Consider the following 25931-nt stretch of genomic DNA (forward strand, 5'->3'; position numbering starts at 1 on the left):
CAAAGAAAAAGAAACAAATTTGACGCTCAGATGAAGGCAAACAGTCTGAAAAGGAAAGTGACCGTCAGCGAGGAAAATTAAGAGTTACAACTGGAGCCAGCCGTGGACGTCACACATGCAGCACTGTCTGGATATCCGGGAAGTGTGCTCCCGCAATTACCATTTATCGCCATGGGTGCCGCCAAAGATAATGAAACTGAGATCTTCGAGATAAGGTAAGATAATCCTTTATTGATCCCCAGGGATGAAATTCAGGAGATAACAACTTTAACTCCAACACCATACTTGTTTCTCAAGTTTCTAGCCAGACTTTACAGATTTTGTTTGTCCACACCCCAAAAATAGAGGCTTGATTGTCCATAAGTTCTGAGATGTGATTTGACCGAAGTATTTTGCTAAATTATTACCATTCTTAAGAGTCATATAAAACTGTTGACAGGAAATCTTTGAACTGCAAACAAGGTCAAATATGACTTGATATGATCTTTGTTGCATGTAGGTTTCATATCTGTAAAACTTTCCTTGAGCTAAGAATATTCTAAATTCCATGACGTTAAGTTTATGAATTCACAGGTGTGACACTACTCTGCATATTCAGTGGGCTGCGTAGCCAGAAAGCTGGTAAGTCTTTTCTGCGTATTCACAAGGGGGTTCACTCTTTTTGGGCGGCATCTTTGGGTCTGGTATCCAGGTCTTAAAAAAGCATCCATTCAAGTATTAACCCCGCTTTTTATCACTACTTAAAATAGTTGTAACAATATTCTTCAGTGTCCATGCCTTTCAATTTCGTCAAGTGTAAACTGTATCTTGCTAATCTCAGTACCTTTGACTGAAAACATGCAATGCTCATGCTGTCTCAAGGTATCATTTAAACCAGCCGTCTCTCAGGACAAAGTTTGGTTTCCAATCAGGTTTAATTTTTCCCATAAACAAGCCTTCATCTTTTATTTTGGATTTGTCAAACATACTTAAAAGAAAGAGTAACTCATGCATTGATATGCCACATGTGATCAGCCTGTATGAAAATACTGTGATTTTTATCAAATGGATCAACAAAAAAGTAAACAAAAAGGACCCCTTGTTGTACAGCCACCCTCCCACTCCCCTCCAAAAAGGATAAAAACCATCTTTGTGAGGTGAGATTTTGCGTGCCTTTTAAACATGTAGGCCAGTTTATTTTAGCCGTACATGCGGCATGTTCAGCAATTCGGTGCTGCCAGCTGAGGGCGGGGATGCATGACCGCTGGCCAGGCTACTGTTAGAGCCCCGGGACCCTGCCCCCGATCGGCTCCCTGTCCTCTGGAGCTCCAAGGAGTAGGAGGGTGTCTCAGCAGTCCCCAGTGACAGGAAGTCAAATCCCTGCGTCTCTATGTCTCTGTCGCTGATAAAGAGGTCCTCATCACCCCATCCACCTCCACTGCTCCTACCTATACCACCGCCACCGCCGCCCCCACCTCCCCCAGGGTCTTGGCTACAGCTGTGGAAGCCAATGGGGGAGTCACTGCTTGTACTGGGGCTTGGAGATGAGAGACTGTGGCTGTGGTGGGCGTCTGGGAGAGTTGCTGGAGCTGCCTGCATCAGGTCCTGCACTGACATTGACTTACCCAAGCCTCGGTCCGTCTTGTTGGGGTTGGAGCAGCAGCCCAGGACCGGTGGCACCAGGGGCTGAGCACTTCTGCTGGGAGGGGGAGGAGGTGGAAGTCTCGCCAGCAGAGGAAACCCTCCATCTCCAACTCCTCCACCCCCGCCACTGCTGATACTATTGGGGGTGAGGAGCGGCGAAGCGCTCCCAACAGCCTCATCAGTTCCACTTTCAGGTGTGGTGGCCTGAGCCTGGGAGTGATGATGGTGGGGATGATGATGGTGATGGTGGTGGTGGTGATGGTGATGAGGCAGCGGTGATGGGCTGAAAGAGGAGGATGCAAGGTTGGAAGGAGGTGTGGAAGAGGAGGCATTAAGATTGAGGTTCAGTTCATTGGGTGGTGCGAGGATGAGATGGAGTCCTCCCTTTGAGAGATGGGAGTTCGTGGAGGAGCGTGTGACGCAGCCACTAGATGGAGGCGCTCCGCCACTGCTGACCTGGGTGGAGCAAGACAGGTCCTTGCTGAAGACGGAGGAGTGGTAGTCAGAGGTCTGTTCCAGCTCGAACAAGGGCAGAGAGGAGAGCGTGAGGGCTGAAGACGAGCCTTTACGCAAAACCTGACGGTAGATGTCGAGCAGGGAGTCGAGCTTTGACTCAATCGACTGTACCTGTGAGGAGAGAAAAGATGGAGACAAGATATAAGAAAGTTTAAAAAAGGCACTAAATGTAGAGGTTTTTGTAAGGTTTAGGATTGTAATTGAATAATCCACAGACCGAGTGATCTTTCTCTGGTGAACACTAAGCAGCAGCTCGGCTCCTAGCCCCTCATCATTTACCATGCATACTTAAACACAGCTTGTTTTATATATATGGTCCTGACCTTAAAAAGCTGAGAAAAACATTTTGTGGCAGCTCAGCTCAAAGCCGGGGGGCTGTAACCTATTCCAGCTGTCATTGGGCGAGAGGCTGTGATTGACTGATCTGCTTTATTTAGTGTCTATAACATTATTAATTTTGTTACTTTAAATTGTCTAGCCCCATTTCCTGTTCATGCTAAGCTAGGCTAAAGATGTCCTGATGTCAGCCCTTTACTTCATGCAGGCTTGCGATTGATCTGCTGATGTTACTCTTGGAAAGAAAAGGTAAATGGATTGCATTTATATAGCACCTTTCTGTCTTTTCACTACTTAAAGCGCTTGACACTACATGCCTCATTCACTCTTTCACACGCACACACACACTGATGTCAGAGGCTGCTAACCTGCCCATCAAAACCTAAACCATAAACTCACTCACACAGACTCACAGTGTGTCTGCCTTTTGAGAGCAATTCGGAGCTCAGTACATGTCCACTGGCGGAGCCAGGAATCAAACTGCTGATCTTCTGGTTTGTGGCCAACATGCTAAACTTCCTGAGCCACATTGGCACGAAGCAACCGAGTACACAAGGCACCCCTGCCCATTTTATCACATTTAAAAAATCAAGTGATCCACTTGCAGTTCTCAGAGTTTAATAAGCGAGGACACAGGTCTGTGTGTGTTTCTCATGCTCTGCCGCTGACTCAATAGGGTCTGTCCTGTATTTCTGTGAACAACCTTTATAAATAAACAATTATCATTTGTGTTAGAAAATAGATCACTAGATTTTTTTCTTTCTTACTAGCCTCCTAGGGCGTCTGTGAATATCCATCACAGGTCAGTGTCAGAAACATGTTTATGTAGAGATGATGCATACTGGTTGGCTCACACGGGGACATAAACATGATTAATACACTATCAGAGACTATGGCATTAAAAAATAGAAGCAGAACACAGACCTGGCGCTCCACCTTACAGACGCGACCCAGCATGCTCATGTCCTCTAAAATATCTCCATCAGACAGCAGCTTCTCTCGAATCTTCTTATCCAGAGGGATCTGGCCTCTCCCAAGAATTTGGTCCACTCTGCAACAAACACACACACACAAACATACAAGCACACACACAAGCACATGCAAACACAATAGGACATTAATGATAGGAAGAAAAGACAGTAACACAGAAGAGATCAAAGAGGCAGCCCACGGAAAGGAAGGAAGCTTCAAACTGAAACTGAAAAGTAGATCTCCGTAAGTTTCTTCAACAAATACAAGCACATGAGAGGTTAACCTTCCTCACTGGAGAATGAGGAACATGTAAGTATGAGAAAACATTAGCACTGAAAAGGTAATGTGTTTCTTTCTTCTCTGACTCTCTCTGAAAAATTGTATTATGTTTTTGTAATGTTGTTTAATCTAGTGAGCTTCAGAAGAGTCTGGTTGATGAAGTCTCTTTTTTTAAAGGGGAATTCCACTATTTTAAACCTGGGCCCTATTTTACATGTTGTTGGGGTCTAAATGACAAAAATAAAGTTTTAAATGTGCTCAAGTAGAGTGCTTGTTTTTGTCACTGACGGTTACAAATTGTTAGTCCAGATGTCTACCTATAGTCAAATATATTTTAAAAATTTAAAAAAGTTTAAAAAATACCCGAATTCCCCCCTAAATTAACAGGGTTAAATTCAACAGAAGGTAAGCCAAGGCAATGTCGTGCAATTTTATAGTCATGACAGTCTTAACACAAAACTTGACTCATACCTAAAAGTGAGTCTTTTCCTTCAATGTGTTATTTGGTATTTGATGTGGTCATGCCACAAAAAGTGTTCACAAATTCCTCAAAAATATGCTTTTTTTATTTATTGCAAATTTTGACAAAAGTTTCCTTTTTGCAAACTATTTGAGCTCTCTTTCTGCCTTTGCTTGTATCGTAAACTAGCAAAAAAAAACTAAAGTACTAACAACAAATATAATTCTGAAATACAAGTGCAGGTCGCTGCAGTAAGGACTCAGTGTAGCCATAGACTGCATAAAAAGATGGACGACTTGACAGCTCCCTAAAAGTGAAGCCAAAGCATGTCAAGGCTGTTCTGCTGTTAAATACGCCAACGTGCGGGATCTTTGCTGTTTTTTTCTAGTAAGTTAAGTGGGTGTTTTGGTTTGTGGGAGTGGCTACGGCAGCTACATCCCGCAATCTCTTCTGCGCGGCTCTGGCTCCAAATGCTCAAGATGGCAGCACCCGTCACAACCATAGACTGTATAAAAAGATGGACGACATGACAGCTCCCTAAAAGTGAAGCCAAAGCATTTCAAGCGCCCCCTGCTGACTGGCTGCGGTATAGGTCATAAAGCCCGCCTCCTCCATGTTAACAGATGGGACATGAGTCAAACTATAAAATCAAAATACACGCCAAATAAATGTTTCTCAAACATGGTTTCTATCATTATAGCTAGTTCTTATCATGCTGATTTACGTCCAAGTGTTCATTTTGACAAGTTTAGTTTTAATTAGTTATTTGATGCTCTAAAAAGGATGATTGACAGCTCTGTTGACAAATCTGGCTCCTGCAGTCGATCTGCTCTAGATTAGCAGAGTAGAGGAGGAACAGCGAGGATTCGTAACTAAAACAATCACTACAGTCATTGAAGTTTCCATATCGGTGAAGGTCTGCTTCAGACTAACACAAGAAGCTGTTCTGCTGTAAAATATTCCGACGTGCAGGATCTTTGCTGTTTTTTTCTGGTAAGTTAAGGTTCGTGGGAGTGGCTACGGCGGATCCACCCACCAATCTCTTTTCTTCTCTTTTAACTATTTTTCTTTTATGGTCACACCGACTATTCTGCCTTCCAGTTTTTATTTGCAATATTTCAACAATCAGAAGCAGAATTGGTATAAAATGGATTGAATATACATGTCTTTTATATTAAAGCCAACCCTTTGAGTAAACCATGGAGATCAAAACAACTTCTGATACAGCTCAGTGAGTAAGCTCATTCTTGGCCAGCAGTTACCTTAACCTGCTAGCTTTTTACAGAGCTCTCTACTGCAGGTCACAGGCTTACTAAGCGGTTGGGGGTTCAGTTAACACTCCCTGCCAGCAGGGGTCAGTATAACAGCAGCAGTAGCTGGAAGGCACACGTTAAAAGTTGTGCTTTGAGAATTTTGTTTCTTCTTCACTTTGGTTTGTGTGGATGAGTGTGTGACAGGTGTGTGTCTGTGTGTTACAGAGGACATTTCTGTGCAATATTTGGTCGTACACCGTCGCGATGAGAAAAAATTAACAGTTAAACACTGAGTATCCTTTAGTACAACTAACACTAATATAGACATTTTTCAGGTGGACATAGGCCCAATCTCAACCTCAACCCATGGACTTTGAGGCACATTCCTGTGTTTGTGTGTGTGTGTGTGAGTGTGTGCGAGTGCTTAGTTCTGGCCCACTGTCAAATCAAAGAGTGTGCGAGGGCTCTTATGCGGCCTTTTCAACGCCAAATTACGGACTTTCTGTGACTTTCCTGTGAGACTTACTGAGAGTTCACAGCGAACTTGGTGACTTATAGTAGTGTTAAATACAAGTTTGAACCAAAAAAAAAAAAAGTAAACAATACGAGCGTGGACAGTGACAGGAACCGCAAATATGTTTAGCTGTGACAACAATTAAACATTAGCAAATGATTAACAGTAATGCCTTTCTAACTTTTGATAGTTTGCTAAGATATGTAAACACTGTAATACACAAATACATACTGGAGGTCGGCTTTTATTCTTATTAGATTTAATGCCGTATCTTGTTTCCAGCCAACTTGTGATGCCATGATAGTGCGTCCTATTCCATTTTTATACAGTTCTGAAACCCTCACAGACTCACACACTGCACGCCTGATGTCATTAGGCTGTGAGGGTTCACTGCTTAGGCTTTAGGATGGAGATGGGATTGGGCCATAGTAACAGCCAGTAGCCATGCCCTAAAAGCATATTATCCTTCTTCATTGTCTATTTTGCACAAATTGGGACAATAATTAAGCAATATCACATGAGAGGGAGTAATGTTGTATCATCGACTGTGATTCGGTCGTAGGCACGAGGCCTACAGGTTACCATAGATCAGCTGTTTTTTATCATGTACATTAATCTGTATGTTTTAACCTTCATCAACCAGTGCAGTTGCCCTCTGCTGGTCATCAGAGAGAATGCCGGTATAAGGCAGGTCAGCATCAGCTGATTTTCAGACCAAGGGGCTACATCACCTTACACCTTACATACAGTCACATGATTTTTCATCAGATAAAAACAGCACATGCCAAAACTAAAGTCAAAATATTTCAGAGTTTTGTTAGTCTTTGGTTAAGGAATGCTTTCATACCCAGGACAGAAGTGTGTTAGAAAAGAGCAATGCATGAAAGACAAGCGTGAAGTTTCACTTGCAGGTTTCATTTCACTTCCAGATGAGTCAATTCAGGAAAAAACGTTGTCTTATAACTCATCTGTTTTTTTTCAGATTTTTAGGACGAACCAGCTCCTGAATCCACTGAATTAAAAGTGAAATGAACCCCTTTAACATGTGAAGGATGGGGGGGCATTCTGACCCCTGTGTGGAGTTCTTCCTGCCCTGGTTGTAATAAACAGGCAGGGAGGGGGAGGAAAAGGTCTTGGCTCGGCTGCTCAGGGTCTGTGGGCCTACTATCATGTCCAGCCTGTGAGGGAAGCAAAGGAAACACACACACACACAGAGGTACACATGTTCACCCACACACACACACATAAGTACAAAATCACAAAATGCAACGAGGAAACACACACACGCAGACATCCAAATAACACACAAATATACCCATGCATGCATAAGGCATCAGTACACACATAAACACACATACACACCAATACAGTACAGTATGGTCAAACAGATCTGGTGAGGCAGCAAACACTAAAAGATTTTGATGTTGTCATGCAGTATGTCATCAGTCCTACCTGGTCTGCAGGCTCTTGATGCGACACAACATGTCCAGGTGACCGGCAGAGTACTGCTCGATCACATCTTTGACATCATAAGGACGCAGCGTCTCCTTAAACTTCTTCTTGGCCACATGGAACTTCATTATTCTGCACAATAAGAAGGAAGAGATCTTCATACATCAGCCACAAGGGGACGCTCTCATACAGCAAGTATACAGGACCTGAAGCTGAGATATTTCACAGACTGCAGCTAATGAAAACAAACCTTTCCTTTACTGTTCTTGTTTTTTAAATGTGCTCCAAATGTTTAATTGGATGCCAATGACCTTTTCCTTACACCAAAGCAACCAAGAACACCTGTACAATCACTCCATCTAAAGTTATGAAAACATCCAGTGAGGTTGTTGCTGCTTTTTTAAGCTGTGTGCGTGTAAAACTATCACTCTGAAAAAGCAGCTCTCTGAATGTCCCCACCTGTGGAGCCTCAAGGCTAACTAAAAAGGGAATCTGGCAGAAAGTGAGAGTTTCTGAGTCTTCGAGAGGAAGAGCGGACAGGATAAGCAAGAACAGACCGCAATAAAACTGAGTGTCATAGTGAAGTGGAAGTGAAACTGTGTAGCTGAAGGCTGGTTCAAGGAACTTAGGTAACGTCTCAGACTTGGGACAATTGAGCAACAATTTAGGGGAAAATAGTTGTCATGTTGAAATACATTAGAAGACTTTGAAAAGAATCTGCAAGACTTTGAACCTTCACCTTCAGTTATTTTAACCAAAGACCGTTACATTTTACAATTATTTCTGTCTGAAAATTCACAAGAAGAATGGACCAGAAACAGAAGAGGCTTTTGGCCTCAGCGGGCCTTTTGTGTGCATGGGTTTGCTGGATTAGCATAATGACTTAGCGAGGCATTTCATTTCTCCACACTTCAAACTTTAACAGGTCCACAAGAGATAACATTTCCCAGGGTCTTACATCAAGTGTGTGCCTCCTTTGATTTCCCTCCATGGTTTCCATCTACCCAGTTTTGTGCTGGGGAGACAGAACTTATTGGTTGTTGAAAGTGTATACAGTTTTGACAGATAATATTAAGCTATAAAGACGAAGAAGAAGCTATAAACACTAGGATACTTGCACTGGATGGCTGTTTTCAGTTTGTTTATGTATATTATATCTGTCCCTATCAAATAAACCGTACAAATAAATGAGTAACCTCTCATCCGAAAGGCTTCTTCAGTTCTAAACTGACTGGTGGACGGAGCTAGAGATATATGCCTCTGTAGGTCATTAGTGTGCTAATAGATGTGTAATCAAGGGTGAGTCGTTAACCTGAGCTGTTGACCCAGTATCACTGAAAGTCATTAGTGCCCTCTGGTGTTGATGGGTCGTTAGGCTGACATGATCCTGAGTGTGGTCTCAGCTGTTTGGGCAGAGAATTCAACACCTGCATTGTAAGTGGGTGATAGGGATGGTTTTTCCATCTTAACTTATGCCCCATTCCCACCTGAGTTAAGAGTGTTGATGTGGGTTTGTCAGACCCGGGAGACCTGCTTATAGATGCAGATTGTCTCTTTCCCATTGCCAGTAGAGTATACACTTTTCTGTCTCTTTTCTGCTGCATCACCATCTGACGTCAAAGACGCGCTACGGTGGTTAGGTTTTTATAGTCTGTTTATTAAACTTGGTGCGACAAATTTGGAACGATGTTCAAGTGCTTCTCGGACGGAGACGAGAAAGGGGGCGGAGATTAACGTGTCAACACGGGTTTTGTGTTCCCATCAATGCTGATCAAAGCCGAGGCGCTAATTACCCGGGTCTACTGCAGAGTCATTTGACCCGGGTCTGAATACCGATTGTAACCTTTCACATTAAGCAAAAAAGTCGGGTGTTTGATTAAACGGCTATAGGTGGCTTCCTTGACACCCTCTCTCTGACCTGAGGAGGTGGCTCTCATTGGGCCAGGATGAGAGGTGAATTTCAACCATGTCCAGTTTCCTTGTGGATTAAGCTTAGAATCAAACATGTTTACCTTTTTTGGAACGTCACTAAAAGAAAAAAAATGGACTTAAAAAGCCCAGATTAAGTTTAAACTGTTAAATGCTGCTCTATGCACCAGTAATAATTATTACATATGGAGCTGATGTGCTCCATATAAAGTACTTTTACTTTGAAACAAGTCGATTTTACTTAAAAATCGTCTGCGCCTATTTCTTTTTACCTGTTTTTGAGAAATAATATTTTGATTCGGGATTTTTTTCCTACTGAAAAGCAAATGAAGATTTAAGTAGGCTACTCTGTCTACCAATGAGTGAAATACAAATTATATTATCATTATATGACAACAATCCTCAGACTCCTGCTAAAAACAGCAAAGAACTACACCAACAGGGATTCAGTGAACCTGAGTTCAGTACAAACAAATCTTCTATTTTAATGTCATGCATGCTCCATGGTTTAGTTTTATCGCCCCTGAATACTTGGTAGTTGTATTACTCCATAAGTATGTGACACACAGCGTGTCCTTGTGACATGATCACTTTAAAAGCTCTGCAGTGGTAATCTCACTTACCATGTTTCCTGTCTCTTAACACTGTATCCGCTCACATGAACCAAAGATGATCTATAAATAAGCTTGAAATAAAAATCTTCCGGTCACTTTAATCCCATGAGCATGTTCAATCAGGAGCGCTATGAGAAGGCAGGGGGTGTAATCAGGGTCTGTTTGCATGCAGCCTCGGCAGGAGAACAACACAGTATTAGTTTGATTGAAGGTGGAAGTATCATTTCCTTTGCCTCACCTCACGGCTCTAATGACAGACTTGACTGAGGGCAGCAGGTCCTCCACTGAAATCTCGCAGTGACAGCCCTTCTCATCGAAGCCATCCTCGCCTGCCATGTTGGAGTCTGCTGCTGGAGGAGAGGACACAAACATGCAAACACGAATCAGCAAAGTTTTGACAAAAAGAACAGTGTAATTCCTGCCTTTCGGACGTGATGTTATGTGATTACATTGAAATAACGGCAACGCTTTATTTGATTTTTTAGGACCACAACACAGACCTTTAGATTGATACAGTATTGCAAATGTTCTTGCAAACTGTTGTCAAGCACTACCGACTGTTTGGTGTCATGTTTACATTCATCTGATCAACACAAGTCCAGTGTTCACTCTCCTTTAAGCTCTGTTTTATTCTCCTCCAACTCCTGAGGTAAATATCAGCTATATATGCAGCTAAATTCTCCACTATGTTCACCAGCTAGTTGCTAACTTCATCCATTTAGCAGTTAGTGCACAGAGGATCAGATATTTATAATTGTTCTGGTCTGCCATCTTGCAGGCAGTCTCAAAGATTTTATTTCGGCTCTCAGGAGAGACAAGGAACCTCTGAGGATCCATGAGCAAGCCTACTTAAGAGGCCTATACCGGCCAACATCTTCCCTTATTGGATATCAGTAATTGATTAGGGATGACAGCTGCACTCTCCCTGCCTTATGAAGGATTTGTGAACTCACAAACAAATAACTACTATCAGGTGATTATTGTTTCATCACTGCTTGAGACTGAAAAGAAGAAATGACTTGAGTATATGAACTCTGATCTCTGTTTCTCTCTCTGATCTCTTGTCAAAGTGACGAATCTCACAGCAGGTTGTAACTTTTGATACCACACGCTTTCATGATGAGGTGTTTCCATTTCAAATGTCACCCTGTAACCAAAGACGTTAAGGTAGCGATATAAATTCATATTGTTATTCGTAAAATTTAAACAAACTGCACTCACCCAGGGAGCAAGAGAGAGAGAGAGAGAGAGAGAGAGAGAGAGAGAGAGAGAGTGCACATGCATATGGACAGCGCAGATGCAATGCCAAAACTGGTCATTTCATTATGAGCCATGTTGTTCAGCTGTATCATTTTCAGTTTAGTGAAGTGTCTGAACTGTAGACTGGAGTCCTTGTTGACAGTGACAGACAGAGTGACAGCTGTCTCATATAAACCTCTGCTGGTTGTAAGTGCAACAAGTGTAATGTAGGCAAAATTATTGGTAGGGACAATTCAGTAATTTCTGGATATTGGTCGGGACATGTCCCTACCGCCCTTAACCAATTCTACGCCCTTTAATAAAAGAGAAATTATTCCCAACCTCTAACATCTCAGCTAGCCAATATGGCAGTGACAGTGAATTATCAGACCAAGCATGGCTAACCAGCAATATAATTAGGTTTGGGGAAGTAAAACTAACCTAGCAGGCCTCAGCCAACAATCCATTTGACAGCTGGAGCTCACCACCCGCAGCTTCCAGCAATCCATCAGTCCAAGCACAAACAACAACTGGCTGTTACCCAGGATGATTTGCCAGGCCGGCAATGCTACATCAGAGGAAGGAAGTGCAAATGACCATAAGCCTTCCTCCATAAGTTTTTGAGCAAAACCAGTTCTAGTGGGTTGGAATGCCCACTAAAACACGAACATATATTGTGAAACATGGGGGTTCAGTTGTCCCACAAAGATCCATTTTGCCATATAACCTTTAATCAAAACCAGCTGCTGCCAGGCTTTATGCTAAGCCAAGCTTACCGTGTCCTTGTTGTAGTTTCATATTGAACAGCCAAACATGTTGGACTATTTCTTTAAGATACTGTAGCATTTGTGACTTTCTTATTAGAGAGTAAGATGTAACAGCTGTTACATTACTCTCTTCAAGGCCACCGCACTCCATTTTACCATGGAAAACACTGAATTCGCTGGTCTACTGCTGTCTCAACACAGGTTTTGTGTTGGATCCTTGACATCAACTTCACACAATAACTAAATGATCAACACCTGTGTTTGCAAGGTTAAATTAAAGACCACCTCCAGTGAAAATAAAGTGTTTAACCTTGTAAACATCTCCATGTGGTGTTCTTTATGTGCTACAAGACATATCAGGGATATCATCAGCAGTCATCTCCATGGCTGGGCCTGTCTGCTTTTAAACTGCAGTGTACCAAGGACAGGCTGAACAACACGTTTCCAGATTGGCGAGACGTCACAAACCTAAGGAGCCAATCCCGTTAATGGATGGGGTGGCGCTATGCATATCATTATGTGTAACCTATGGCAACCACTTTGGCGATGCGTGAGCCAGCTGTAATGGTCTTTGTAATTTTTGCAAACTCACTGCTGACTACTAACGATAACGTTACTACTACTAATTACTACATTTCAAGCTAGCTGAGTTTCAACAAGTTGACACTAAACAATGGCAGAGATGTTTTGTTTTTCTGACGAAGGGGGCGGTTAGAAATTTGCATAGTTGGCGGGGATTCTGCAGATTCAGGAATTTTCAGTGAAGGAGAAGGAAGAGATGCCTTGAGAGGATTTTTACGGTAAGGTAATTAAACATATTTTGCAGAAAAAACATATCAGACACAATTTGTTATTTCAAGCAGAGCATTTTATATGTCTTAAAACATGACTGGAGCTGGTCTTTAAGACTTTTGTCACTGGTGTCTGGTGGCTGTGACAGTTAAAGCTCCTGTGAGGAGTTTTTCACTGGTTATGAAACAGACTGAAATTAATTCTGATTACTCTATATGAGCTACAAAAGCAAACCAGACCATCAGAAACAAGATTGATTATTTCTATAAAGCTATTTTTAAGTGTGTTACACATATGACAGGACAAAGTCAGCAAAGAAGCAAGAGGTACGGCTTTGTCCACAGGGGACAAATTAAATTTCTGTGGGGCTCCATCCGTTGGTGTCAAAATATGTCCAAAATAGGGCCCAAGTTTAAAAATGTTTGAATCTCCCTTAAATCCAAAGCTAAGTCAAACATTGTCAGAAAGAGGAGTACTGGGACAGAGTCACTCACCATCAGTGGTGGAGCGTGACTGGCTCTTAAGGCGGAGGGAGGGTCTGAAGCGCGTACGGTCGTTGAAGCTCCAGCTCTTCTGTACCTTGGCTGGGCTGGTGCCCTCCGTACCGGTCTCAGCCACCGGAGAGCGCCGGTCGTTCACCGAGGACGTCTGCCTGTTCTTGATGCTCTGACCTCGCGGGCTCGCCAACCTCACCCGCTCCTTGAAGCTCAACTTCTGACTGTGCCGTGAAACAGGGATGAACATTGATACAGAGGGAGTGAGAGGAAGAAGGAGGGAGTGGTGTTGTGAGGTGGAATAACAGATAGAAAATAATATGTTAAAGATTAGGAAAGTTTAACGGCAACACCAAATAATATGTCAACACTTTTGGCAAAATGCAGTTCCTTTACATGATCTTATTGTAGCCATCATTCAGAGCTTTATCCACTTATCTAACGGTCACTGGCTGGAGGTCAACATGTAGGAAGACAAGCATGCATGGCAGCAGTGCAGCCGGGGCCTTCACAAAATGCACGCTCTGGTTCAGTTTAATGCTTCAATTGTGTGTAGTTTGTACCTTGATGTGTGCATGTTGTCTAACTGTAACCACAAAACCAGCTATATCATGTCATTATGTGTTCAATTAGTTAGGATATCGCTAGAACAACGGTTAAATGTTGTTATATTTTCAGTACTGTTGATATCATGATAAGTTATGTACCTTAAAACAAATCACCAGTTTGGTTGTACATGAGTGCAATGTAATGTGTCAGTAAAGGATGAGGTTATGGAAGAAAGTTAATGAAAATGACTTATGGAAAGTAAAATGACAATGACATATAGAGAAAGAAAGGAGTGGTTGATTCTGTGTTTGTGATGTTATAGATAATGACTGCATGCAAAGGCAGTGCACAAGCATCAGGCATGGCTCATCTTAAAGTGTTACTGTATCAAAAAGCAATGCATGGTGCAAGTCTAAGGGACTATTTTTAGGTGCGGATTCAGATATAGTGAACTGATGGGGAATATGTGTATGTGGGGTTGACGGAAAATAAACTAGAATGTGTGTGTTCATGGAAATGGAGGATAATTAGTGTGTTTTACTGATTTGTTTTTAAATACTGAAGGAAGAGGAAGATGTTATATCAGACATTAGCCATACTGTGATTCTATTCAAGAATCAGTCCACTGCTGGTTGTCTTTCCATGAGATTTGATGACATGAAAAACTACAGAATAACACCCTACTTATCTTGCGATCGTGGGTAAAGATGCACGTGTGTGTTTGAGTGGCAGCATCATGTCATCAGTCATAATCTGTGTAATAGAACTAAAGAGTTTAAAGTTTCAGATCAGTGAAGTGCAGCATGTTGTATAGTTTGAATGCAACACTGCGCGCTGCTTGAAGAAAATAATAATGGGGCTCTACGATGTAAAATATCTCTACTGTCAGGAAAAAGCGTACAAATCCTTTACCGGTTGTTCTGCAGAGAGTAAAACCTGGTAAAAATACTTTGAACAAATGCAGTCAGAACCAAGTCACAACAGGCAGAAGTAGCGCATTGCTCAGGCAAAGATCAAACAAAGGCAGATCGTGTTTCCCTATAAAGGATGTCTCCCTGCAATGACTGCACCCTCTCTGCGTCCTACAGATACTCATGCACCAAAATTAGTCAGCATTCCCAATAAAAACGTCACGTAACCGGAGCAGAAATGCTGTGTACCTATGTTTCCGAGTGGAACGCCTCCTCAGTAGCTTCTGTTTATTACTAAGAATTTTACTAAAAAAAAACCAAGGGGAGATAGACATAAAGTGATGTGTTACATGATGCAGAAAGAATGTTTAGTTTAACCATCATTTTACGAATGTCCTGTTTTATGTTGCATTTAACCTGAAAGACCTTCAGTTAATACTTAAATATGTATATGTATTGTCAGTGCCTACGTCTTAATTGTGATGTCATTTCTTAGAGCTTCTTCAAATGCTTCACATCCCTAGAATCTGTACTATCTACCCAATAATAACTGATAAACATATTGAGTCATTAATAAAGAAAATTCTGATTTCTTTGCAACACTCTTTTCAACACTTATGAAGTTATTTATAGTAATAATCTCGAAGATTTTCATGTAAATAAATGTCTTTTAAGTTACTATCTATCGCCGAATGAGGTAACACAAAGGTGATTGAGCCTATGGCCCACTGATGAAAGCCTTTGCATTTGCAGTATTACAGACTGGGTGTCTGGTGCGACTTTTGCAGAAAAAAATCAAGTGGCGTCCAGTTAGTGACGCGTTTTCCATCAGCCAGCAGTGGTGGGTCTGCCAGAGAGGGTAGGCGGAGCTAAGCGGCTGCTTTTCCGCTCTCTGCAAGTGTTGCTAGTAAACAGTAATCTACTATGGCTGAACAAACAAAGAAAAGATCGATGACTACAGATACAACTTCAAAAATAAGTGAAAATCCCCAAAAAACAAAACTAATTTGACGCTCAGATGAAGCAAACAGTCTAAAAAGGAAAGCGACCGTCAGCGAGGAAAATCAAGAGTTACAACCGGAGCCAACCGTGGACGTCACACATGCAGCACTGTCTGGATATCTGAGAAATGTGCTCCCGCAGTTACAGTTATCGCCATAGCTGTCGCCAAAGATAACGAAACTGAGATCTTCGAGATCACAACTTTAAACTTTTCACTTGTAATTTTTTTTGTTTAACTGATACAAAAGCATTTTCAGCAATAGAAATGAAGTGGCTACATTGTTTTTGCTTATTGTGATGTAATTTAGGCTCTAGTTTTTATATTAAACCATTTAAACAGGTTTATGTACAAGCATCTCCTGCATCCAGGTCTCGGCCACACCCTGCTGCCACGTTTTACACCAAATGTAACGTAACGTAATGGTATCATTAGTGAATGTTCAACAGGATGATGCAAAAGGAAGCTTTGGCTTTCTGTTGCTGCAAAAAAAGAAGGCTCTGAGTATTTTAGTCTTATATATTGATTTAAACACGATTATACACAATAAGCGACATGTACATGTGGTGATCCTCTGTGAGGCTGTATGTTCGCAGGCTGTGAGGTATAAAACGGCACAGTTTCTGTTGGCACTTCAGTTTGTCCACCGCTGACATTTTGCAGCAGCAGAGGCAATTGAGCTTAGGAGAGGAAAATGAACAACTGCCGCAGCATTTGAAAAGGCAGCAATTTGGTGACTCAGTACTTCATGTCGATATCCCTCATTTAACTGTGTGAATTCAGCTGGGCCATGGCAACAAGTGCCTGAGTCACCAGTGTGAGGCTGCTAACCTTCAGACAGACGCTTGTCGGTGCACAGAGAGGATTATAATGAACGCTGTTTGTTTCATGCTCAGTTTTTGTTGTAGCTGTGCTTTATAACGACACTTCTGTGATATATTACTTTGAAGATGAATAAATAAATATATCTGATAAATTAACTAAGGCAGCAGCAGCTGTGCTGTACAGTGTGGCTTTAAATCTCCTCCAGTTCTGCAGTAGAGATGTAAATCTGAGAATCCGGCAAAAAGAAAAACACACAGGTTCAGGCTGGAGCTCTTTGAGTTTGTAAGAGATGCTTTAGATTGCGTGGGATATATTCTGCTCTCGTCTGTGTGCAGGCAGGCTGACTTTAAAATAACCATCTGTTTAAGTTGGATTTTTATTTTATTGACTTTTCACATTCTTTGGCTGCCTTGGCAAAGTGTTTCAGTGTAGTACACAGAATTACTACAAATTCTTAACACTGCATTACATCATATCCGCCCTTAAATGACAGAAACGATGCCAAGGGAAATTCAATTAGAGGGCGGCCTGAAACAGGAAAACAAACAAAGTGGGATATAAAGAAATTATTGATATAAAATTAGAACCAAAATAAAAGACTTGTACCCCTTTCCCATCGAAATTAGTGCGTTGACGCAGGTTTTTCAGACCCGGGAAGACCTGCTAATAAATGCAGATTATCTCTTTTCCCATTGCCAATGGAGTATACTCGTGTCTCTCACCATCTGAACGCCGGAGACAGGGTTAGTAACCAGTGAAGATGTCACAGTGGTTAGGTCTTGATTGTATCTATTACTCATTCAGTCTATTTATCAAACTCGGCGCCGTCAAATTTCGAACGATGTTCGTGCGCTGCTTGGACGGAGGCGGGCGGAATTTGTAGCTGCGATGACAAGGAGTTGCAGAAGTTACCGATGGAGCATAGCATCGCGCCGAGAGGGGGCGGAGATTTGCGTGTCGACACATTTTTTGTGTTCCCATCAAAACCGATTGGAGCTGAGGCGATAATTACCCAGGTCTACAGCAGAGTCATTTGACCTGGGTCTGAAAGCGGGTGTCAGCAGCATAGCTTGTGTTTGCCATCTAGGCTCCGACCTCATCACTCCTCACAGATTTATTTTACATGCAGAAATTTGTGGAATAATAAGATAATATCTTTAACCCCCTGAGTCGGAGCCTGCAGGAGGATGCTGGGGGGGTGGTGGGGCTGAAAGTAAGAGCACAGTACTGGAGCAGGGCAGTTGTGGCAATGAGCAGAGAGAGAGACCGGAAATCTTATAGCTTATATTGGCCCGCCAAGTTGGGAGGAAGTGTTTGTAAGGTTACTGTGGAGAATGGCGCACGTCAAGTGTGAAATCAGTGCAGCTCGAGTTGCCTGCCTGAACTAGCTCGCAGGAGTCGCTGCTTTTTTTGAGTCTAAACATAACCAAACTGTTTCAAATCCTTAATGGAGGGTTATCAATAAGTTTATCTTTATGTATCCAGAACAAAGTCAGAACAACATCTCATTTATTTATAGAGATGGTCTAATAGTCATCATAGTCTTCTCCTCCTTCTTCACTTTGCACTGGCATTGTTTCCTTTCTGTCTGCATGTAACACTTTTATGCCACCACCATGTAATGCAGTAGTGTTGCTGGTTAGAGAGTTTATATATGGCACCAGGCTCGAGAGGAAAACATAAAGACCGCCTTCAGGTTGCTGCGGTGGTTTGCAGATAAACATTTACTCAGAGTTTCATAACTGCAAACACAACATCTTACATCACTCAGCTCTCCCTGCCCTGCATGCTGCCCTCCCCTTATGAGTGTTAGCTAACAGAAAAACATCAGGAGCAGTGAAAGCATCAGGACAGTTGGTAACATAAATACTGACTTCTAATAACTTTTAGATACCTGATGCAAGAGGAGAGTTAGAAGACAGTGTTTTTGTATGAGTGTATGTGCATTGATTGCTCATATTTAAGTGTCTGAACATGGTGAGGAGATATAAAGTAATAAAAAGCAAGAAAGAGCACCAAACACAGCCTCAACACTGATTAGGTCAACTTAACTTTAATGTTTGATATTGTCCCCATACACAGCTAGATATCGTTCCAAAAAATGTTAGTGTAGTGGCGGTGATATTACTGTCAATACAGAAAGCAAATTGACTATTCTGTATTTCTATGAAAAATAAAACAACTATATGCAGTGTGTAAGTGGTCAGTGTTAATGACCACTTACACACTGCATATAGTGCAGTGTGTAAGTGAATTATCACCCAATGCTGCAGATCCCTTCAGCTGTGTCGGTTGCGTCAGAGTATTTAGCATCTAGGTCATTGTTTTGATTTTGCAGCTTGTAGGTCAATGCTCTGTTTCACTGTCGCTGCTCTCATCAATCTCAAAACTGGAAAAATTCCTTTCGATGAATCCACATTGCACTACCTGCTCAGCAAACAGTAGACAGACAAGTCACAGTCAGTGACAAGCTGATGAACATAAGACCTACAGACCTTTACAAAGGCGCCAAACCCTAAATGTTAACGTTCTGTTGTCCCTGAAGCTGTGCAAAAGCAAAACTGAAAAAATATAGATTTAACTCGTTCAATCATTAAAAGACAACTTTTATAAGTTTGTACAAATAAAGTAAGGAAGCCTATTAAGCTTTGATACCCAGCCCTGCCCTTAATTCAAAGTCGTACATCATCATGGAAGAAAGTGCATGTTTAGTGAAACAGCAGAGTTACAAACCTGGTGGTCGACTCGCCCGGCTCCTTCCTGAAATTAACAGATGAGAGGAACAAAAAAAGATGTATCAGAAATCAATCTTTTTTTAAGACCTCAGTGTAAAATGTCATTATTTCTGTATGTTTAAGCTCTTTTACTACAGATCACAAAGACTTCACATCACAGCCGAACATTAAGCAAACTTTTCATAAAGTTAAAAGATGTTAAAGTACGACGGAGTATTAGGGCCACATTCACAAGACGTTCACTGTGAAGCTATACTTCACACTTTTTTTTTGTCTTTAATGTGGCCCTAATACTCCGTTGTATTGAAGTGATGTGACAGCTGAACATCCAGTTTGCATGTAGTTAAAGTAACATTACTGTTACGATGTAATGCAGTGCATCAATCAATCTGCACCTTGACTTCTGCTTTAGTGTAAGGCTGATGAGAATAAATGCAGACTCCATGTGCATAATGATGAATTACACTCAGGCTGGTTTCAGTCCTCTGCTTATGTACATGTAATTTATATATTTTATATTGAACGGGAATTCATTGAAACCAATGGTTGCCTGGATTATTAATATTTTAGAAAAAACTGTATATCCTTTTTTCCAAAATGGCAAAAATGTGGGGTTTGAAGATTTGTGATGAAAGGGCTAAAAACTGTAAACATCATATTTTAATATAAAAGTAGAAGTCTATAATCTTTAAGCCTGGGCACTATTTTTGCATATTTAAGGGTCTAAACTGACTGAAAGAGACCAAGGTTTTAGAATTGCTCCAGTAGTTTGCTTAAGCAGGCAGCCACACGTCTGCAACTTTATCCCTGCAAGCAAGCGCTAGAACAAAGTGCGTCCATTTAAAGTGTTGGGACAGGATCAGATTGACATAACAGAAAGGATCCCTACAGAGAGTAGACCGTTTTTTAAGGTATGATAGTTTCCTTTTAACCAGCTGTTCATCTGCTTTCTTCAAAGCCACCAGATCCCATTAATAAAAAGTGTAATTTTATTTGCAGAACACAGTTGAGTTGCTGGTCTACCTCTGCATTGATCTGTAAGTTTGTTTGTGTTTTGCTGTCACTGGTTTTTTAAAGGTTGATTCAAAATTAATTTATATGTATTAGTCAGCCTAGATTATGCAAAGGGGCCCAGGTTTAAACATACCAGAATTCCTCAGAAATGGCTGCTGTTGTATATTATTATAGGATTCTAACTCATCAATCAATTATAAGCATTCCAGGGGAAACTGACCTAAATAAATATCAGACTCACTACAAACATGCAGGTCAATGCAGACTAACCAGGCACACTAAGAAGCAACAAGAGAATGTGACGGAGTTATGAGGATCAGGTTAATTCTTTTCTTTTGTAATCAGTGTTTGTTTATACATTTAGTTCATTATGACTGTTTAACTGAACATCCCGCAGACAGCCTATTTCCAGGCTCCAGCTATCACTACTACTAGCTGCCATTTCTCACTGGAATTCAATGTGTCTGTTAGCTAGCTAGCTAGCTAGCTGACAGATGTCTATCAGTGTGGGACCTTTGAAAATAAATCATTGCAAGTTGCTTTGTTGCTAATATCCGTATACATGAGTTTTCTGCTCCCCTGCTGCATTCACATACTCAATTGTTTGAAGGAGAAAATCCCTCCACATTGTTTCATCGGGTTTAGATAATAGCCATTCTTAACCTCTCAGTGTTTACCTTTAAGACACAAGTTTTCTGTGAGTGCCTGCCGCCGAGAGCCTATTAGTCTTAGTGTTTCAAGTCATATAAAAGTCGTTCTTAACTATTTTGTATAATAAAGGATTATACAGATACAGGCAGCTCGACTAGCAGCCTTTTATTACCCAGAGGGTTTTAATTGAAGAGGAGAAGACCTCAGCAGAAAATTTGGCACCCAATAAAAACCTCATGAACAATGAGGTAGAATATCTACATAAAAACAAGCTGAGCACCTTCCTGTAAGCTAGCTACAGCTCAGCTCGCAGCCCCTCCTGATGTATCTGCCAAAGAAAAGCATTAAAAAAATTGTGAAGCTGTTTTATTTATATTTTTTTACCAGCTTTAATCAGTAAAGAAAACTTGTGAACTTTGAACACTGGAGGGTTATTTTGTGACACGAGTTTGCAGGCTGCCATGCAGTTGCTCTGTGGTCGGTGACGCGGTTACCAAATCCTTCAGCTCTCAGTGGCCTCCCAATTTAAGATTTCTGAAGTTCTGCAGATTCATAAACTCTTGATTGTCTCATTTAGGCCACAACTGCACATCATGAATATAGACGCTATGAAGGGTGAATTCTTAAACTGCTGCCTCAGTGTCTCAGAGTGAGAGTCCCTGCACCATTGAGCACTCAACTGACTTCAGCCAGACAGAGAGCCTGACTCTGTGCGACTGCTGCGGAGGATTAAACGCTCATTTAGTTTATTAAAGCAGCAAAATTAGAAGCTGTTAGAGATATCTTAGAAGCCAGCATCTTATTTTTATGTTTGTTTGTGTTTTTTTTTGGTTGTTTCTGTTAATTGAAGCAAACTTTAATTAATGGAGCCTGGACATTATCTGTCTTTTTGATGGTTGTGAACCAATTTAACATAAGAAAGAGAAAATAATAAAATCATTGCATTTATACTGCAAATAAAAAGAAAGCAGGTCAAATAAACAATAAGACAGAGAAGGAAACAACAATTTGAAAAAGATTACTCTAAATGCACATAGCTGAAGTACAGGGAAAGATGTCTATAGAGGCACAGACACCAGCTGCCATAGTTGTACCTACTTTGTAGGGCTGCAGGTATGCAACGCCTTCAAGTGAGGCTTCCAGGTAGCAATGGAAACCGAGTTCTCATCAGCCGCATAACTACGCCAAACACACTGCATGCAGGATACACAAAACCAGGAGGAGGAAAAAAAGTAAAAAGAAGAGATCCCCCCACCCAGAGTCAGAGGGAGGAGGAAGAAGAGGATGAAGAGAGTAAAAAAGACAACAAACAGCAGATTAGTACAACCAAAAAAAAACAGTAGTGTCACACGTCTGTGGTTGGGCGGAGGTCAGGCATGGATACATGCCTGTGGGGAGGCAGGAGGCTCTCATAGTGCCGCCACGTGGCGTCCAGGTATGGCCTGGCCCTGTCGGTGGAGTAATAACGCCACGCAGCCTGGTACAACATGGGGACGCACAGGATGAAGAGGGAGATAGGAGACAAGAGGAGGTGGAGGTCAGGAGAAGGAGGAGATGGGAGATAAAGGAAAGAGGATGAAAATGGAGAAGCATGTCAGAGGAAAGGAGGTAAGAGAGGAGAAGAGGAAAAGGATGAGATGTTTATGGACAAAGTGAGCTCAGCAACACTGAAGTTGAGGATGAAACTAAACGTATGTATGAAGATCAGGCTGAAAAGAAGGAAATGTGTGAAGCAGACAAGATGGGGATGGATAGAATGGTTTTGGTGTTTCTGGGCTTAAACAGAGGAGAGTCTCAAAGGGGCAAAAAAAACCTCCCAACATCAGAGAGCTCTCTGCAAAGTGAGGACGAGGGGGCACAGTGAAGCTACATGCTATGTGCTTTCTATCGGTTGGTTTCAGGGTTTTGTCCACGGAGGAAAAAGAGAAACTGGAGAGTGATAAAATCATTTTGGGCTTTTAACACATTTTAAATTAATCAGGCAATCACTTTGCTCAGATGATGTGGTGTACAGACAATTCCTTACACATACAACATTTACATTTTCAAACCTTAAAACAGAAAGAGAGCAGGCTGTCTGTTGGTCTTACCTGGATGAGGTAGGCTGCTGGGTTTCTTCTCTTCTCAAAGTGCTTCTGTCTGTGCTGCTCCTGGACCTTCAGGGCAAAGCCTGAGCCCAGAATACCCTGGGATGATATAAACAGGAATGAATACTGGATGCATGTGACGCAACACTCTCAAGCATTGTTGAGCTGCAAAGAAAGGCACTACAAACACTAATGAGATTTAATGAGTCAGTTTAATCTGACTGTGTGAAAATTAAAAGTACAAGTTTGAAACAGCATTGTCTTTTTCCATGGAGGAATTATGGAAGCCCTGATAGGCAAAATAAAGCAAAATTCTTAGGATTGATTTACTAGGGCTGCGGTCGAAAAGTCAAAAAAATGACCCCATGTCTTTTCCTTACCACTTTTCTTTTATTTACCTTCACATAAGCCAAATAAAGTGAATGAAAGATAAATATGTACTTGTTTTAATTTCAATTAAATGTTACTTCCTGAATGTAAATATTCCCTTAAGGTAACCCTAACCAGCCTGTTATCAAATATCAGACGGAGCAAATCAAATCAAATCAAATCACCCTGTCTTCACAAACTGATCTGAGCACTGAAATATCAGCTGTCTCTCTGACATTTAAAAAAAAAGAATTATCATGAAGAACTGAGACTTACTGCTGGCAAGGCAAAGAAGGAGATGCCCAGGAGGGCGAACCCTGCAGACAGCATCCGTCCTGTCCACGTCTTTGGTGTCTTATCCCCGTAGCCAATGGTTGTCAGGGTGATCTGTGAAAACACATGACTCATCATCAGGTCCTGAATGACGCTCATATTGGACAATCATACAGATGAGATACATTTCAGTCTGCTAACACAAAAAAGAAATGCAGCACTGACTGTTTAAACTTTACTTTCAGTCACGCTGCAGAAAATTACATAAATATAAGTAATTTGTTTTTGAATGACATGTTGCCATGTGGTATCATTTTACAATTAGACACCCTTTATTAAGCTATATCAAAGTAAGGATTAGCGTCAAATAAATAATTCATTAGGGCTGCATAAATCAGAATTACAATTAGAAAGACTTATTGAAACCCAGGAGGAAAGTGGGACAATAAAAAAAAAAGAGTTGAGTTACACGCATGTGTTTATTCATTATTCTCAAATGGATGATGGGGATGTGTATAGAATAAGGAAAAATATACTGTATGTCATAAATACACAAAAGTATGTAAAATATACATTATACTATATTGCACACCACAATGTAAATGTTTAGAGAAGGGATCTCTCAGTACAAACAGAAGTATTATCCTGGAGAACTGTACTGTTGAACGGAGTTATGAGCCATTTTTAAGTGAATACAGCAGCTTTAAAGTTTTAATCTCGAAGATCTCAGTTTCGTTCTCTTTGGCGGCACGTATGGCAATACAGTAACAGTAATTGCGGGAGAACACTTCTCAGATATCCAGTCAGTGCTGCATGTGCGCATCCACAGTTGGCTCCGATTTTAACTTATTTTTGAAGTTGTATCCGTCGTCATCGATCTTTTCTTTGTTTGTTCAGCCATAGTAGATTACTGTTTACTCGCAACACTTGCAGAGAGCGGAAAAGCAGCCGCTTAGCTCCGCCTACCCTCTCTGGCAGACCAACCACTGCTGGGTGATGGAAAACGCGTCACTAACTGGGCGCCGCTTGTGAGTCACACCAGACACCCAGTCTGTAATACTGCAAATGCAAAGGCTTAATCAGTGGGCCATATCCTCAATCACCATTGTGTTACCTCATTCATTATTACGTTTATTAACTTTGTGTAAAGCATCACAAAATAATGTGTATATTTGATGTGTCAGTATTATTATAAAAGCCTTAAATAATATAATTGCTCTAACTAAGAGATCTACTACATCTAATAATCATCTTTATTTTACTGTAAAGACTTAAAGGTATTTTGGTGTGCATAACTGCATTGAGTTGATCCACACAGAGGTTGATTTGAAACGAGGCCTTCAGCCTCTACAATCACATCTGAGGGATCAGACCAGTGTGGTGGTTTACAGGAGCGGGTCTGTGTCGCCTCGGTTTGAAGCACATCGATGAAAGTCCATTTTGACAATATTAGACATCTGACTGACTGCACCAGAGGACTGCAATGACGTACTCAAGGAAGGAGCCAACAATGAGTTTTAATGAAAAATAAACAGAGTTAGATGTGATAGTGATCTATAGTGAAGGTACTGAGCATGTTAAAATGTGACCACTGAATAAAGCTTTTCACATGTGTGTATCAGAGGCCTGTAAAGGAGCATAAACGTCATGTATTCACTCTGTTATGACAGGAGCAAATAAAGCTTTGTTTGTCTCTTTTATCATCGTCCTTCATATATGCGTCCATCCATCTCTGTGCTTTGCACACTGATCACTGGATTATTTTTTCATTCAGCCTCTGATAGAATTGCTCGACAAAAGGTGGCTGCAGCAATTTGGTATCATTATGAATTTTTGAGCCAGAATGAAAATGCATATTAATGGAGACGATTGTTTATGGAGAAGATGCCAATGCGCAGAGACAATAACAAACTGATGTGAGCAAAGATGTACATTTTCAGCATCCAGTGCAGGAGAGACGATGGAGCTGTGCAGATTTGTCAGGTAAAAATGTTTTTCTCTGACGCAAAGAAGTATAACTTTGAATTCTCCTGTTTCATCACAAACCAAGCAAAGCCTATGGAAAAAAAATCAATTCAATAAATCCATCTGATAGATAGAGATAGCAAAGGTGGCGTGATAGGAATGAAAACTTGTGGGAAAGCTTTTCAAAAAGTTAACTGAGGATATAAATCAAGTAAGAAGTAGAGTAATTTTCTCATAGACCTTTATATATTCTGACTTCTTTTTTAAAGTTCGCCGTTTTTCAACCTCAGTCCTATCATGCTAGTATAGGGA

General features: G+C 41.2%; 1 protein-coding gene across 1 annotated transcript in view; it reads right to left on the reverse strand.

Annotated features, from left to right (window-relative positions):
• Positions 1-912: 912 nt before the first annotated feature.
• The window catches only part of LOC138604810 (potassium voltage-gated channel subfamily KQT member 5-like), a 136407-nt gene continuing 111388 nt past the window's right edge, over positions 913-25931 (reverse strand). Inside the window, exons 6-14 of the mRNA XM_069676806.1 lie at positions 23658-23768; positions 23016-23111; positions 22024-22118; positions 19259-19285; positions 13241-13464; positions 10187-10295; positions 7406-7537; positions 3400-3526; positions 913-2250 (exon numbers count right to left, since the gene is read on the reverse strand). Coding sequence (XP_069532907.1) covers positions 1174-2250; positions 3400-3526; positions 7406-7537; positions 10187-10295; positions 13241-13464; positions 19259-19285; positions 22024-22118; positions 23016-23111; positions 23658-23768 — 1998 coding nt within the window. The 3' untranslated portion in view covers positions 913-1173. The remainder of the gene's footprint in view (positions 2251-3399; positions 3527-7405; positions 7538-10186; positions 10296-13240; positions 13465-19258; positions 19286-22023; positions 22119-23015; positions 23112-23657; positions 23769-25931) is intronic.

The sequence above is a fragment of the Semicossyphus pulcher genome, unplaced genomic scaffold (assembly GCF_022749685.1).
Source record: "Semicossyphus pulcher isolate SPU_LCO1_2020_fin unplaced genomic scaffold, fSemPul1.0.p SCAF_27, whole genome shotgun sequence".
NCBI classification, from domain to species: Eukaryota; Metazoa; Chordata; class Actinopteri; order Labriformes; family Labridae; genus Semicossyphus; species Semicossyphus pulcher.